This window comes from Octodon degus, unplaced genomic scaffold, assembly GCF_000260255.1.
Source record: "Octodon degus isolate 3935 unplaced genomic scaffold, OctDeg1.0 scaffold00036, whole genome shotgun sequence".
Lineage (NCBI taxonomy): Eukaryota > Metazoa > Chordata > Mammalia > Rodentia > Octodontidae > Octodon > Octodon degus.
This window is the reverse complement of record NW_004524612.1, coordinates 4,950,095-4,968,384: the sequence shown is the minus strand read 5'-3', so window position 1 is coordinate 4,968,384 and position 18,290 is coordinate 4,950,095. Positions and strand designations below refer to the sequence as shown.

At 38.2% G+C, this 18,290-nt stretch overlaps 1 protein-coding gene across 1 annotated transcript in view; it reads left to right on the top strand.

Annotated features, from left to right (window-relative positions):
- The window catches only part of Psd3 (pleckstrin and Sec7 domain containing 3), a 563,673-nt gene that overhangs the window by 519,507 nt on the left and 25,876 nt on the right, over window positions 1-18,290 (top strand). The window contains exons 16-17 of the mRNA XM_023714618.1: window positions 11,126-11,283; window positions 13,892-14,036. Of these exons, the coding sequence (XP_023570386.1) occupies window positions 11,126-11,283; window positions 13,892-14,036 (303 nt within the window). The remainder of the gene's footprint in view (window positions 1-11,125; window positions 11,284-13,891; window positions 14,037-18,290) is intronic.

Genomic DNA, 18,290 nt, shown 5'->3' with positions numbered 1-18,290 from the left:
ACTTCCCAGCACACAAGAACCAGTTTGTTCTGGAGCATTTTTTCTCACCTGAGAAGAGTAGTTTGTGGCTTCTTCCTGGTCAGGCCAGCATGAGATGGGTCCAGGACTCAAACCTTTTTTTTTGTGTGTGCCCTGCACAGATCTGTGGCACTGATTTTTTTCCCCTTCTTCTTTCTCCCTATCTTCCACTGCGCCTTCATTGCTCTACTCCTTCCTTCCTTCCTTTTTTCTCTTCATCTGCTTCCTATACTCCCTCTATCACTTTCTTCCCTTCACACCCACCATATAGCTATTCTCCAGGAAAGCACATGGGTTAACTACTAGCTTGGCCCTCTTAGCCCTAGGACCCAACTTCAGCACAAAGAGTAGTGGACCGACATGGCAGCATAGGTAGTCACAGTGATACCAGAGCAGCCTATGACAATGTTAGTGAAGCCCAGCTCCCAGTAGACAGGAGAAACAGCCTCCGTAAGTTTCATTCCCAATTGCTGAATCAGTTCAATAATGGAAAGCGTTGAGACTTTCTTCTGCTGCTTAAAAAAAAAAAAAGAATAAGACTCCTTAAGTTTCTTTAGATAGTGAGAATCCTAGTATCTTTTATCAAGGACTGTTGATGGCTATGTGTTCTTTCTTCCTTTTGCAATGCCCCGCTTCCTGGTTCACTTGTGAGATTTTTCTGAAAACTTCCTTGTGCCTCACAGATGTCTGTGATGTTGCTAAGAGAATGCTTCCACTTCCTGTATGTCTGTGTCCTGTCTGTGGACTGAGGAGACTTTCAGTAGGAATAATGAGGTGCTACTCTTCTAGGCCAGTGTCTCTGTATCATTGTAATGGAGAAGAAAAACACTGTATATTTGTTTAATTGAAGGAAAGTTATGAATTCTTTGACTTGACTTTTTCTCTTTTCTACAGGATTAGGCCTGTTTATGTGAGTGTAGCAATGTTTATGTAAAAAGAGAAAATGAGATTAAATGAAACTCCAGGCTCTTTTCAGCTTTAAAATCTATGATTAAAAGATTCTTTCAATCTATGCCTATTTGTCTGATGGACCAAAATGAGTTTTCAGTTGACTTGCTATTTCCTACCAGCTTCCAGAATTGTAAAAGCATAACCATTTTTGGCAGAAATAAAAGGATGAATCTGAAGTGTTTTTATAGAGATAATCAGAAGTACTCATATTTTTAAAATAGCCGTCAAATTATGTAAAATGCTTTTAATGCCATTTTAAAATAAAAAATAAATAGGTTAATTGGGACCCTAGTTTAATTACTGGTGCTTTTATTAAAATCCTCATAGAGGATGTCTATATCCTTCTAGAGAATCAAGAGCATGTCTTAATTCTCCTTTTTTGTCTGAAGAAAATCAAGACTATTTCAACTTTTTAGAGAATAGTTTTAATTATATTTATGTCAGTCTTACCTATTTAGTAAGGCATGAGGTAAATAATGCTTTGAAAACCAGCATCTGAGTATGTTTAATTGATGTTGATGAATTTCAATTCAGATTTGTTCACTTTCCAAATTGTACTTTATATTCAACTGAGAATCCAAAATTTCAGGCTTGATGCTAATTATTTGTGAATATGTTAGATGATTTGTATGTTAAGGTGTTATGAGTCAGCTTCACAAGAGGTGTAATTAGCAGGCATCTTGGAAAAGAAAGTTTTTCATTGCCTGCTTTTCATGGGTTTTAAGTAAATAGCATTGTGAAATCATACTCTTCGTGTTCATTGGGATGGTAGAGTGCTGCTCTGAGGAATCAGACGAGATAGAGAAGTGCAGATTGCTGAGAACACAAGGGGAGACCCACATCTTTATAGGCATCATTTTCACCCTTCATTTGTTTGAGAAAATAGATAGTAATTAGATGTCATGGAGCATTTCCTTGCAAGAAAATTTCTTGATTGGATTTATCTTGCTTTCTATGTCACATTTAGTTCATAGCAAATAGCCTTAAGTTTGAAATGATTTGATTAAGATAATTTATCCCTTCTTTCTTTCTTCCCAGCCCCCTCATTTAAACACTATCTCCTAATCTTGTAGTGAAAAAGATATGAGAATGACTGGATAAGACACAGTCATTGCTTTTTCTTCACTTGTCAACTCTCATATTTCCTCTCTTCCTAAGTTCTGCTCCTTTTTCCCTGGGCTTACAGCTTTATTGTCAAGTAAGAATTTAGGAACCTGAGCATTTAATGTTTCTAGTTGGCCTTTTTAAAATGGCAGAATGATTTTACTATTAACAAGAAAAATATAAGCTTGTTAGACTTAAAATTCCTAAACTTCAGTTTAAGCCTAGCTAAATAGATGCAGTCTTCCATTTCTGCCCAGTGGAGTATATGTGCTCTGATACAAGATAAATAAACTAAAAAAGCTGTTTTGTAATAGAAATCTCTTCTAAAAACAGTGATACTTTTCCCTGAAAGGTTAATCAACCTTTCACTTTATAGTGAGGCCCCTGAGCAGGCAGCTTCGCAATGGAAGAGGCTTATTTTGGTACATATTTCTGAAGGCACAAGGTCCAGGCAGGATAGTGCAGTGTAAGCACCAGCAAGCCCCCCAGTGGGCCACACCCCACCCTGTGGGAGCATGCCTGCATCCATGTGATCTCCCTCTCTGACCTTATCAATCATGGGGCTGCATCCTAAAGGCCTGATCTGATCTCTTCCCAGATGCCCCATGTCTAAATACTACAACTGAATGCATTTCCACTCTCTTAATACCATTAGCCTAAGAGTTGGGAGATTAAATTCCTCCTTGGGTTTAAGGGGCAAGCCGTCTTCAAATCACATGAAAAGCTAGCAATTGCTGTGGGATTTTACTTAGATGTATTAAAATTTTGTGCAGTTTAAGAATAAGAATGTCACCTTTTAAGCTTAGTTTTAAATGAAAATATTTTAACAGACAGACTATGCTCTAAGTGTAATTATATTGCTCCCAAATGACAAGGTCTGACTCACTCAGAATTAATAGCTAGCAATTGGTCTGGGGCTTGTTATTCACCCAGAGCAGTTTGATGGACACCATGATGTAAGTGGAAGCTGAAACTGTGAGTGCAGTTGTGACCATACCAAGGAGTATACACCAAATGAGCGAGGAAGCAGACCAATTACAGAATGAATATTTAAGGGTGGGCTGAAAAGGAGAGAGCCAAGTAATGCCCAGAGAGATGAGAGAAACCAGGAGAATACTGCAGTGAGAAGCCAGAAAGAATTTGAAGGATGGTTTAGATTTCTTCAGTTGCTGTAAGAAGAGATCCCCCCCAAAAAAAATTGCAATTAGAAGGCTATTGCTGATCTTTGTCAAGGCATTTTCAGTAAACTGTAGAAATGCACTTTAGTTTACCTGGATCTAAGGACAAACAGAATGAATACACAAAAGCTATTACTATGAACTGTTAACTCAGATATGAAGGAAAAGAGTGAGGTCCCAGCTAGGAGAGAAACCAGCATGCAGGAAGGACCATTACCTTGTAAAGTCAAGGAAGACCTCTTAGATACTTTATGGATATGGAAAATAGTTACTGTTAAGAAAGGAAGAGAACAAGCAATGAAAGCAGGTCCTGGGAAAGGTTGTAGGAAATTGAACTGAGAACACAAGGTTCTTCTGTTTTGGAAGAGAGAAGATAAATAAAGTCAGAAAATGTTTGCACTAATAGGATACAAATTTAACCTCATAGACTATACAGTTAAGCAGTGCATCACAAAAGACATCATAATTAGTACATTTATCAGCTCGCATTTATTGAGTGCCAATTGAATGCCATGGACTTTCCCCCTTTCTTTTGCAGTGTCAGGAAACAAATTCAAACCCTTGTACATGACAGGCAACCACTCTAGCACTGTACTACAGCCTCAGCCCTGCAGTGAACATTGAATTCCAGAAATAGTATAGCATGTGATTTAATCCTACAGTTAGGAAAGGTATTGTCATTATTTTATAGTAAAAGTGCTCAGTTACTTTTCACTCATTGCTGTGACAAATACCAGACACTCAAAATGAAAGAAGGAAAGGTTTATTTAGCTCACAGTTACTGGAGATTTCAGTCCATAATCAGCTGACTCCAAGGCAGAGTGGCACATGGCAGAGGGCAGCAGTTCATGGCGAAGGGAAGCAGCAGAGAGCAAAGGGAGTGGCAGCATCTCTAGCTAGCCTGTCTTCCCTAAATGCAGATTGCCTGTCCTGCAGGTGCAGCATCCACATGCACAATAATCAGTCACATGAGGCTTTGGGGGGACACCTGTACACAAATCATAACAAAAAGAAAATGAATCTTAGTAAGTTTTATTTATCTAAGGTCAAAAGAGACGTTACCTACCAAAATTGGGCATCTAGAACATAGATCTTCTAACTCCAGACACCTACACACTTGACCTTACCTAGTTTGTGGCAAATTAGAAATGTTGTGTACATCTCACCAAGTGAACAGAAAGATTATCATAGACCTGTTAAAGAATCATTAGGTACAAGCAAAACTAAAAATCTCAAATCTAAACTGAAGCCAGTCACAAAAATCCTCAAATTCTAAGCATAAAGGAAAACTCTTGAGAGTTTCCCAATAGAAAAAACATATGTTAGAATTTTACTGGAATTTTATTAATTTGGAAGCTAGACTTCTACTGACTACAAGTAAAGCTAGAAGAAAGGATTGGAATTGTGAGATAGTTGAGAATTAAAGAAAGTACATCCAGGGACCATCAAGATAGCTCAGTGATACTCTAAAATTTAAATCCCTATGAAATGTTAAAAAAAAAAACAATTACACATTTTTACACAGAAATTTAGCAATCAAATCATATTCAACATTGTAGCAGTACAGTCCTGCTACATTTTGTTTTTGTTGTCCTCGTTTACTTTTATTACCTTTTTTTAAACAGACATTTACTTTAAAGAGAATATAGCAATAATTGATATGACATGAGGAAGAGTACACATTTAAAAGACCAAAATGACAGGTATTTTGAGCATGGTTTTAGTATTACACATTGCTGTCTGCAGTGTAGTTGCTTATTTCACAGATATCAGCATATAGAGTTAGTCAGGGTGGAAATTCTACCCATTAACTGCTGTTTTCAAATACCTGTCTAAGGTATGTGATATTCAGATAGATAGCAATGTTTGCTTAACTGCCTCTGTTATAAGATAATCATGTCATTAAGCTTCTCTTGTGGATGTTTAACAACTAGAGTTTGCAGATCAAAAACTAGACAGATGGATGGGGTAAAAAGATAGCCAATATTTTAGACCTAGCCCTTCAAGGTCAGTAAAGACTCAGAACATAAGAGAACCTCTGCTGTGACATGTCTCAAATTTTCTGATCAAAGAGATTATGAGGCCACAGAGGAAAGTGACCAGTGATTTATAGTGTGCCTAAGGAGAGTTATCTAGAGAGAAAAGATTCTCTCGGGCTTCCACAGAAAGCAAATTGGTCAAACAATGGCCATGACTCATCCAGATGGCTGACACTGACAAAAGATCCACAAGTTGCTCTACATGGTTCCAGGGTAAATCCAGAGGGGATTTGACTGATCTTATCAGATAGCAAAACCTACATTTTTAGTTATATAGGTCTTGCTTTAACTTGGTCTTAACCATCCAGCAGAAAAGTATAACCACAAAATATAAAAAGTAAAGCTATATTAATATGCCAAGCTGTAAAAGGCTCAAGTCAACAACTTAGTTGTGCTGATAACTCACTACTATTATGGACTATTGGACTGTATTGGGTTATTTTGCTGCATTCAAGTACCTATAATCTTTGGACTGGCATCAAGTGTGAAAAGGTCCTTTAAAGACTTTTCTAAATACAGCTTCTCTAACTGCAGTGGAACACCCATCTCTGACAAAACAAAACAAAATGGGGGATATAGATAACTTTTATAGTGAAAAAAGTATATATGTATATACAAGATAGTTAAGATAGATATAAGCTAATTTCTCTTAGTTCAGTGAGAAGAAAGGTTTGTACTAATATTGTTTAGACAAGATATCATGTCTTCATGTTGTCCTCTGAATAACTGCTAAAAAACAAAACAATATGCAATGTATTAATTATTGTGACTGTCCTACTAACCTGTTTTGAAACTATTTCATTTTTTCTTTTTCTCATTAAAATGAATAAAAAATTATTAAAATGAAAAAGATAGCTCAGTGGTCTAAAGTGCTTGCTTAGGCAAGTGCAAGGACTGCGGTTTGATCCTTGGCACCACATGCTGTGCCAGCCCCACCCCTAGGGTGGGTTGAGCCAGCCACCAAAAAAAAAAAAAAAAAAAAAAAAAATGGAGAAGGAGAAGAAGAAAAAGCACCCACCTGGAAAAGTACACAGTACACCATATATCTTTCTTTCTTTCTTTTTTCTTTTTTTTTTTTTTTTTTTTTTTTTTTTTTTGTTGCAGAACTAGCGATTGAACTCAGGCCGTTGTGCTTGCCAGGCAAGCGTTTATTCTACTGAGCTATCTCCCCATCCCCCTGGCAAGTATGTGAGAGATTACAAAATAATGAAAAGTTCAGATAAGATTATCAAAACTCCTCGGTAGTGTCCCAAATTTTCTGATCAAGGAGATTATGGGGCCAAAGAGGAAAGTGATCGATGATGTAGAGTGTGCCTAAGGAGAGTCACATGGGGAGAAGACATTCTCTCAGGCTTTCACAGAGAGCACATTGGCCAAGCAATGGCCGTGACTCATCCACATGGCTGCACTGATGAAGGTTCTACAATCTGAGGTACAGGATCTCAGGACAAATCCTGAGGGCATTTCACTGACCTTCTCAGACCAAAAAGCTACAACTCTTGTTGCATAGGTCCTGCTTTACCTTGGTCTTAACCATCCAGTAGAAAAGTATGAAGTCGAAATATAAGAAATAAAGCCATGCTGTTAAGTTGAGCTGTGGGGGACTCAGGTCAATAATTTCTGACATTGCCAGTTAAATATAAGACCCAATGCTATTATAGGCTACTGGACTCTTTTAGAATATTTTGCTGAGTTTACACACCTATGATATTCAATAACGGAACTTAGAAAAAATGGGGTATACCAATGAATGTCCATTTTGTATCTGTGTATTCAAAGAGGTTGGGATAGATATATAGTTGTATTCTCTTAATGAATAGAATGATTTGTTCTAATGGTGTTTGTAAATAGGATCTCAAGTCCACAGCTTGTACAGCAATTAACCACTAAGAAGAATATATGCAGTGTATTATTTGTTGAAACTGTACTTCCGATTTGATTTGAAACTGTCTCATTGCTGTTTGTCAATAAAACTTTGAAAAAAAAAAGATTATCAAAACTCACGTGTATAACCATCATATTGTCTCTTTAGGGGAAGAAATTTAAAGAGTAAATAAGATCCAGAATACACAGTAGGTATTATGAAAGGGAAAGAAACTGTTTAAAAAGAAAAAAAAAAAAAAAAAAAACATCTGGGATGAGAGAACAAGAAAAAATTACATATATACATAAGATAACTAAGATAATTATACTACTGATTTCTGTTAGTTCACTGAAAGGAATAGTTTGTGCTTATACTGTTTGATCAGTTTAGCATGCCTATATCTTATAATCTGAGCAACTACTTTGAAGATAACAGTATGCAATATCATAACCATTGTTAATTTCCTATTATCCTGTTTTGAAATTCTGTATCACTGTTTTGTTTCTTGTTACTTTTTTCTTTAAAATAAAAAAGTTATAATGCAAAAAAAGATGATGGAAGTAGATGAACAATGAAACCAAATGAAATCTAAAAGAGTAGGCAATTAAATCTAAAAGAATAATGCAAGATGCAGGACATGTGCGATATAAATACAAAATAAGATTTTTCAAAACAGAATGTGTAATGTAATATAATGTTAGTAATATTGCAAAATAAAACATACTAAACTATTTTAGCAAAATTTAGGCTAAATACTGACAGGCTTAAACTATTATGAAAGGTGTTGTCATATGCATAAGGAGCAAAGAAATAGCATTTTTTGGTAGAAGAGAATCTTAAATTCCTATCTTACATGGTTATGTAAGGTAAGGAAGAACATTTTAAAATAATGAAGATCACACAGCTGTAAGGAAGATAGTGATTATTATCTTAAGCACACTGAACAGTATGGCAGGTGATATACAGTGTACTGTCCATGATGCTACTAAGATCAAAACTTAAAACTGTAGCCATGTAGAAAGCGATGATAAAACAATTTTATTCCCAAACTGTGTTAGGTATCATGATATTTAGAAAAAAAAAGTATGGTCTTCAACTTTCCTTAATTAGTAAAGACATGGGAAAAGCAAGTAATTATATTAAGAAATTAAAGCAAACACTAAAAGCCCAAAGAAAAGTAGGAAAGATTAAGATAAAATCCCAAACTGTGGGCCTACAACAGAGAAAAAAGTGTATATATACATGTCTAGTCTAATTTCTGTGCCAGCCCAAATATTAGATATCCTAACAAATCAGTATAATATGTGGAAGAGAGGCTGCATAGAAATCCTGTGAAAGGCATTTTGGCCCAGGTCATGTATCTCCATGATTTATGTACGTCAGATTCCTGTTTGGAAAAGTCACTACCTTGGTTGAACGACCAGGCATGTAAAATTCTAGAATAGTAAACCCTAAGGCCAGAGAGGGAATTTTGTATTCATGGCAAATCTACTTAATAGTTCTACTCTAATAAAATTCCCCCGGGAAAGGAGATGCACGAATGTGGAATACTAAATCGCTGAAAGGGAAAAAATAATCCATTTTAAAAACAAGAAAGACCTCAAACCATTTGTATAAATTAGTGGCAGCCATATAAAAACATATATAAAGTTATTGCATTTATTTTAATATTTTTCCATAATTTTATTGAAAAACAAATAGCAGTGAGACAGTTTCAAACCAAATTGGTAGGACAGTTTCAATAATTAACACATTGCATACATTCTTCCTAGTGGTTAATTGCTGTACAAGATGCGGACTTGATATCCTATTTGCAAACACCATTAGAACAAATCCCTCTATTCATTAAGAGAACGTAACTGTATATCTATCCTAACTACTTTGAATACACAGAAACAAAATGGACATTCATCTGTATCCCCTTTTTTGTTAAGTTCCATCAGTTAAATATTATAGGTGTGTAAACTGAGCAAAATATTCTAAAAGAGTTCAGTAGTCCATAATAGTACTGAGTCTTCTGCTTCACTGGCAATGTCAGAAATTATTGACCTGATTCGCCTACAGCTCAACATATCACCATGGCTTTACTTCTTATACTTCGTTTTTATACTTTTCTGCTTAACAGTCTAGGTTGTATGGTAATAACAATAAGCTTGTCTTCTGGATGGTTAACAACCTAAGTTTTCAGACCAAAATTAGAGAAAAAGGAGGGCCGCAAGGAAAGCCAACATTTTGGCCCTAGCCTTCCAAGGTCAGTTAAGACTCAGGACATATGAGAACTTGTACTGTAACATCATGTAGTTTGGTAGTGTCCCAAATTTTCTGATCAAGGAGATTATGGGGCCAAAGAGGAAAGTGATAGATGATGTAGAGCATGCCTAAGGAGAGTCACATGGAGAGAAAACATTCTCTCAGGCTTTCACAGAGAGCACATTGGCCAAGCAATGGCCGTGACTCATCCACATGGCTGCACTGACAAAGGTTCTACAATCTGAGGTACAGGATCTCAGGATAAATCCTGAGGGGATTTCACTGACCTTATCAGATCCAAAAGCTACAACTCTTGTTGCATAGGTCCTGCTTTACCTTGGTCTTAACCATCCAGCAGAAAAATATTTTCTTTTTATTTTCCTATATTTACCTTACTTCTCTAGAAGGCTTTCATTGTAAAAAAAAAAAAAATTAAAAAAGAAAAAGCAGGTTTTATAAAATGTGAAGCTTAGTAAGACTTGTTACAATCACAGTGTAGAAACTCTGTCATCTGATGATACGCACTTGGATACCCAGTATGTTGTTAATGGTATGTACTGCATATTTCTGAGGCAAAACTTTCCCTGTCAAGATCATGGAGAGTGGTCATTAAAGGTCGAAAAGGCCTGTTTACTTTTTACTCAGCTTGACTTGAGGATGATACATTTAAATTGCTTGACTTGTGGATGGTGTTGATGAAAAAGAAGGGAAGAGACAGAGAACTGTAATTATTTCTCTGAAAGTTTGTTAAGTCCAGGCTGTGATGAGAGAGCAAAAGTTAGACTTTTCTCACTGATTAGAAAGTAGTGTCTTTATTGGGGAGAAGCGCAACATATGTGTGTGTGTGTGTGTGTGTGTGTGTGTGTGTGTGTGTGTGTGTTTTTACAGGAGAAATGTCAGTGCCTTCATATCTCATTTTGCTAAAATATAGGAAAAGGGACCTTCAGCTCTAGAATACACCTTTAGGTAGTATATTCACATTGGTGGTGGGTCTTTTTAATCTAATAAACCCAGGAGCTTCTGGAAATAGTAAAAATTCTAATTTTTTATGAAATTTTTGTTATGATTGTTGTTTGAAGGAATGTGATTCAAAGGATTCTGTATAAACTTGATGCATTGTGCAGTTGGTGTCCAAATATAAAATTGCATGTATATGACGCCATTCTTATATAATTTTGCTTTGGGGGGCTATTTATAATAGAAATAAGCTTTCTCTTGTTTATTGCATTTATTTTCCTCTTTTTGAAAAGAGCTAGAGAAATCACTTTAGTGTTCATTTTTCTCTGGACAATATTCACTCACCAAAAGCAGTAGCAACATATTTTGATATTAGAGCAAAGAATACAGTGGCAGTGTTTCCATCAGCAGGATGATTCTGTTGTTACGTATAAGTTTTTGCATTTTTCCTTTTGACCTAGCAACTGTATGCACACTTTTGGACGCAGAATGTGTGTGACAAACCCCCTTCTGCCTTAATTATTCTATATTAGCATTCTGTAAAAGGTCCCTCAGTTATCTAGCTTGTTTCTTCTCCACAGTTGTTTCAAACAACAGGCTATTGTGTGGCATTTACAAATTTGCAAAGCTTTACTTGCCGTTCATTGCCCTCTTTTTCATACGCTTGTATGGATTTCTCTGCAATCATTTCCTCTAGCTACAGGTTTTAAAGGGAGACGGTGAAATCTGACCCTCTTATCTGTTTTCTTTGTATCCCTCTGTAGGATGAATATAAGCCAGAGAAGGCCTTGTCCGAGGAGGACCTGAAAAATGCCGTGAGTGTGCACCACGCCCTGGCATCCAAGGCCACAGACTATGAGAAGAAGCCGAATGTGTTTAAACTCAAAACTGCCGACTGGAGGGTCTTGCTTTTTCAAACCCAGTATGTCTTTTTGCTTTGGTTCTTATTTGTGTTTAATGTTTAGTTTCCTTGCCACTATTTTGTACTAAGGAATAAGATCTGGCTCTGTCAGGAAAAGTTTCTGAAGTAGAGCCAGGCCCATGAACAGGTTACATTAAAGAAATAACTGAGACAACTCACATAAATGTCAGAGACCCTGCCACCATATGTTACTAGTATCCCCGTGACTTTAATTAGCTGCTTATCATCCCTAGAACTCAGTATCCTTATCAACAAAATGAGAGTTGTAGTACACATGTTCCCTTGCAAAATTATTGATACAGATACCAATTTGAATCAGTAGCTCGTGGTCTCATTCACAATACATGATCTTTAACCTCCTTCATCCTTGGCTTGTTACTACTACAGGTAGTATGTTTATGTCATACATTTCTGGTAAGAATTAAATGAACTAAGTGCATGAGGCACTTCACAGAATTTTCCATTTTGTTCTAGTTTCCCTTCTGAGTGCTAGAAGTCTGTGACTCGACTAGAAAACATGAAATCATATTGCCAACATAGAAAGGGATATATTACGAGTTTCATAGGTGGTCCAGTGACTTCAGACTAGAATTAGAGCATTATGCATAAGTAATTCTGCATTTGCGAAGTGAGAAACTTTGGATTTTTCAAAATACAGCTTGAAAGAGCAGAAGCTTCAGTAGAGGTAACACGTAGTGTCAACCTAGCAGACAGCGCTAAGTCATTTCTGGCTTCAGCCTAACTTCAGAATCTGCTTTGTCCCATCAGCTGACCCCAGGTGATGCTAGGATTAAAATATGACATTGAAAGTAGTAAATGCAAGCATATGTGTGGTTGTTGATCAAACAGTGCGACATCAAAAAGTAAATGAGAACAAGATCTCCTACTCGTTTGGGCGTAGAACTTTGAAGAGCGTAGAAGTGCTGGCATCAGGTGCTACAGGAAAACAAACAGGATTGTCTGAGTGTGGACATAGGGCATTGAACACAGCGGGACTCATAGCTAGATACCTGGTTACAGCTGTTAGGCATAGAGAGTCTTTCAAATGATTCTCTTCTACATTATTTGAAGTCTGAAATACCTGGTATAGACCTAAGGAAATCTAGTTACTACATGTGGGATTGATGCAGTTTAGTCAACCGAAGTAACAGCACTGGAGCAAGCACACTAGAGAGGCATATGAGACCCACTGAGGACTCGATCAGCACTGTGGTCTCAGCGTAGTGGGCTTTCTTCCAGTGTGTTCAGAAAAGGAAATAATTGTGGATTTGGCTAACACTTTCTCATCTTTTCTTTATGACTGTACACATGGTGGGTAACCCTTCCTGGTCCATGCCCATTTCTGCCACTCATTTTTGAATTTATAAACATCTGCTTAGGACATAATGATACATAATTTAAAAATATGATTATGACATGCAATGATTTCCATCTCTACTCAGATGGATTTTAGTGTTTTTCCTGTACTGTGCCTTACATACCATAAATTCTCACTTGTTTTTGAAAAGAACAGATAGTGTTTATATTGTTCAAATTGTATGGCTGTATCTGCTAGCTTGAGTGACTACTTTGATGATAGCGATATTCAGTATAATAACCATTGTTAATTTCCCACTGTTTAGTTTTGAAATTGTCTATCATTTTGGGGTTTTTATTCTGTTTAAAATGAACAGCTCCCAACATTCCACAGAGACCCCGTGCCCGTTTAGCTTCACTCCCTTCTCGCCTCCAGCCCCACACATGCACTACTTTTTGTCCCTCTCTTGCCTTTCCTCAACATTTCATGTAAGTGGGATGACGTAACATGGGATCTTTTTTATCTGGCTCTGTCACCTAGCAAACCTAAGATAAAGTGTGGGGCTTAATCTATGCTACAGTACCTCATCATTTTATTGAATACTGTCTTATTATATAGATTTACCACAGTTTATTCACTCACTAGTTGTTGGGCATTTGGATATTTTTTCCACTTTTTGATCCTTAGAATAAGGATGCTATGAATTTTTTTGGATTCTTTTTTATGTATCTTATCTTCCATTGGATTGTTTCTGATATTATTTTTTTATGTTTTGGTACTGGGGATTGAACTGAGGACCTTGCCCTTACCAGGCACATGTTTATGCCGCTGAACTATGTCTCTGTCCATGCCACAAATATTGATGTACAAATGCTGTGTAGGTACCTACATAGGAATAGAATTGCTGACTTGTATGATAAATTTATAGTTAACTTTTGTAGATACTCTCAAACTGTTTTCCAAAGTGGATGTAGCCTTTTGCATTCTCTGTCAATCTGTGCCTTAGTTGAACTCCAAAATAAAAATGATGTGACTAGAAGAGATGAGTTAATGTGTAGCTAGTTTTTGACCTAACCTAATATCAAACAGAAGGTAGAAGTCTAATAAATATATTTGTCTTGTTTTCTCTTTCCATATTCTAAAGGGATAATCAGTATCACACTCTGATGACAGATTCCAGAGCCTTAATCTGTGCTAGTGATCACCATAGAGAACATTGGTTCCCACTGAAGAATCGCTAGGGATTTAGTGGGCATACTACGATCGGTGTAAATGTGAAAATTTACTAACATAAATGTCTGTTTCTCGCAGGAGCCCAGAGGAAATGCAAGGGTGGATAAACAGGATCAACTGCGTCGCCGCCGTGTTTTCTGCCCCTCCGTTTCCAGCAGCCATTGGCTCTCAGAAGAAGTTCAGCCGGCCGCTTCTGCCTGCCACCACAACAAAGCTATCTCAGGTGCGGCATCCTGACGGTGCTTTTAACTCAGAAAGGAGTGCTTTATAATCTTACCAATGCTTATATTTGAGTAGCGCTCCATACTGTGAGAGCCGATGAGAGACTTTGCTTTGCAGGACCACATTCTAGGAATGGGGCACTATGTAGTATGCTGGGCTTTGCATCTCAGTTGTATCTGCCTGTTTTCTGTTTGTTTGTTTTTTTCCAACAGCTTTTAATTTTTCATAACTGGTTAACGCGAAAGTAATATCCCAGCAAGAATTTGTTTCTGTCTTTCTTTTCTTTCATTCAGTTCATTTTTTTTCGAGTGTTGACCATGTTTGATGGTAGGAATATAAAAACATCTTCATAGATCTACTCTATGCAGTGTGGTGGGCAAGGACCTTCCCTATTCTGGCAGAGCTGAGTTTAAAAGATATTTTACTACTGAAAGTGATGGCACTGTGCGGAAGCATGTTTAGGATTGGTAACCTCCCTGACAGCAGAGCTGTCCATGGCATATCTCCAGCAGATCCCGAAGTAATGATCTGGAAACACCCCTGCTTTCTCTAGTCCCCTGCAGACCAGTTCTCTTTAGCTGGATCACTCTCACCTTAAGCACTGTTGACATTTTGGCCTAGATCATTCTTTGTTAGAGAAGGCTCTCCTGTACCCTGTAGGATGCTGAGAAATATCCCGGGCTTCTGCTTAGGAGGTACCAACTGCTCCCCCCCACCACCACATGCCATTGTCACCACCCAAAACGTATCCACACACATTTGTCCACAGGAGTCAAAATCCAGCCCCTCCTTTTGAGGACCCCCTGCGTTAGCTCAGTGGTTTGGAACCTGAGACTGCCCGTCTTGCCCTCCAGCTCACCCATAGCTACGCTATGACTCCTGTAAATGCCAGAACCTCTTGCATATTTCAGTTTTTAAAATGTGTAACAGTGTGAGTACCCGGCTGGAGAAAAAGATAAACAGTGCCGGGAAGAAAATTAAATGTTCAATTAAAAGATTGTTTGGTCCTTTTAAGATGATCATTCATTGCCCTGTTATTTCCGAGCTTTTCTTTAATTTATTCTTGTCTTCTATCCAAAACATATTAGCCTCAATTATTAGCATTGATTATTGTCAGTGTAGCACAGTTCTTCCTGAACAACTCGCTGTGTAGGAGTCTCTTTCTCAAGTTGTTTTTAATGGCAATGTAGCCAGAACACATTTTTCTTCTTCTGTTGGGGGTGGAAAGACAAGTTTAAAAATTTAGGACTTTTTTCCTCTTTCTGATGTTCACACACACACACACACACACACACACGTACTGAGAACCTCTTTTTATACCCACAAAGCAGTCATTCACCCAGGGACTGCTCCTCAGGCAGGTGGCATTGAGACACACTGCAGGGTGACAGTCTCTACCTCCTCCAGGTCCTTCATGCCCAATCTTGTACCTCATTAGGTCACTGTTCCTGGTAGGAACTCTAGTTCTGTTTTCTTCCTTGAGTTCTAGCTATTGTCTTGTAAAAACAGAACTTAATGGATAATCACTAAATACTAAATCAGGTCCAGGGTGTATGCTGAACACGGGTCAGAAACAAAGGGGAGTCCTGTGTGGTCATTTCACATTATAGTGCCCTCTACCCCTCTCTCTCCCTTGAGGTTACCTCAGACACTGACCATAACCATCTCCCAGTGCCTCAGGAATTCACTAAAAATCTCTAGAACTTGCAAACCATCTTTGTACAGTTATAAGTATTTATGTCATATCTCAGTGCCAATTGTTAAAATTCCCCCTAGTGGCTCATCCTGCCTAGGGTAGACACACCCCACTTTGGAAAACACTAATCTGTGGCCCCATGGAGTCTTTCTGACCTTAATCTTTCCTACTTACAGCCCACCTTTTACAGTTCTAGCTAAAATAGGATCCAATTTCCTGACTCACTTTCACCAGTGGGTTGAAGTCTAGACTCGTTGGCATTGTCGTAAATGATGACCGCACTTACTCAGAATAGATAGACGGATCATCCACTTCTTAGAATGTGTGTTTCATACACCTCAGGGCAGTGATGGCGAACTTCTGGCCCACATGCCACAGTAGGCTGTTTATAATCATTGAAAACTCTAGAAGCTTCCCATCACTTCATTTGGTGTTGAATAAAACAATTACCTGGATCATGTAGAAGTTACTGCTTACGCTCTGTAAAGTATCTCAAACATGAAATGATGGCGTAAAATCTTTGCAAAGGTGCTTCCGGCAGTAGCCCCATTCAGCCTGACTGAAGGCACCTATTCTTTATTGTATAGAGCACCAAGTTCAGTAGTTGCCCTGGTAAATGGCATTGATAATTACTAGAAATGTCATTACCTTATAAATTATGTCTCCTTTAAGGCAATCCAAAGAAAGCCACTTGACCTTGACCCTCTTTACTTTCACTTTTTGTTTTTCTGTGATACTGAACATTAAATGCAGTGAGTGCTAAACTCCCTCCCTCCACCAACTATGTTTGTTTTAATTTTGAGCAAGGTTTTGCCAAGGTAGCCTTGAATTTATGGTCTTCCCACCTCAGCCACTTGAATAGCTGGCTGCAACACCTTACAATAAGGCAGTTGTCTTAGCTCAGTGATAGTGAACTTCTCAGAGCTTTCAGTGATAGCAAATAGCCTACTAAGACATGTGTGCTGTAGGCTGACCACCACTGTTTAGCTCTTATTTTAGAGAGCTTCACATGTTAGTGCAGACCAAAAGATAAATCTACCTCGTGTCCCCTTGTCAGATAGCGCTGTGGTAGACACTGGAGGGTTACAAGTAGGGGAAAATGGTCTTCATTGCCTCCAAAGAGTTGTATTGTAATCAGTAAAGAAAATGAATGCATAAGTGAGAGCATGTTTTGTAATAAGCAGGTAGTAGAGACATCCAGCTTCTGTGGTAATGCAGAGGAGGAAAGCATTGTGGGATCCAGAGTAGGTGATGCCAGTTTGAGTGGCACTGGACGCAAGGCATGTAGACCTAGGACAGCCTGGCCCTGTGAGAAGTGCAGGAGAGAAAGCCACGTTGGGCGGGATGGAATTTATGAAGAGGTCTGAAAACCTTGAATTCAGCCTTGATACATTAAGAAATACAATGTTTGTGCTTTTCTTCGTAGTAGTACTGGACATTAAAACTACCGAGATACATCCCTGGTCCTCCATGCTTTCCTCCCTCCCTCCCTCCCTCCCTCGCTCCCTCCTCCCTCTCTCTACCCATCCCTCCTTCTATCCCTCCCTTCACCCCTCCTTCTACCCCTCCCTCCACCCCTCCTTCCTTCCCTCCCTCCTTCTCTCTCTCCTTCGTTCTCTTCCTCCCTCCCCTCACCGCTCCTTCCTTCCTTCTCTCCTTCCTTCCCCCCCCCACTTCCTTTTTGAGACAGACTTGCATAGTCACTAAGTTGTCCAGATTGTGTTGAGGTCCTCTTGGCTCATCTTTCTGTAGTGCCATCATGCCTGCAAAAAGGCAGAGTTGTTTTTTAAATGTATTTTAAAGAGAATAAAAATAAATAAAACAGATACAGAATTTCTAAACAAGATGGTAGGATATTAACAATTGTTATTATATTGAATGTTGTCTTCAAAGTAGTTGCCCAGATTACCAGATGTAGGCATGTAAAACTGATTAAACTATATAAGCACTAACTGTTCCTTTCAATGAACTAATAGAAATCAGTAGTAAAATTATCTTAGTTATCGTGTGTGTGTGTGTGTGTGTGTGTGTGTAGATAGATAGATAGATAGATAGATAGATAGATAGATAGATAGATAGATATTTCCCCCTTCCTTCTTTTCTCATTTCCCCCATCCCAGTTGTTCTTTCCTTTTCACAATATCAGTTGTATTTTTTGGATTTTATTTGCTATCAGTTTCTTACACTAGGGAGACAACATAATGTTTATACATGAGTCTAATTTGTTTCACTTAAGAATATGGTATCTAGTTGTATCCATTTACATAAAAAAGCCTCGATTTTGTCTTTCTTTATAGCTTAGTGATACTCCAGTTTGTGCCTTCAGCAGTTTCTTGTGGCTGTAGAAAGGTTGTTCCGAAGTGAGTTCATATGGACAGGGGGTGAAGAGGCCCACGGCCAGAAGCAAGTACTAGAATGCCCTGTCTCTGTTCCTCCAAGATGGAGAGATCAGAAGGGACAGGAGCCCAGCTCTCTTTAGGAGTCTTACGGTGCTCTGTGACCCACTCGGGTAAGAAAGCAATTGATGGTGGCACTGCGGCCATTCCTTGTCCTTGTCCC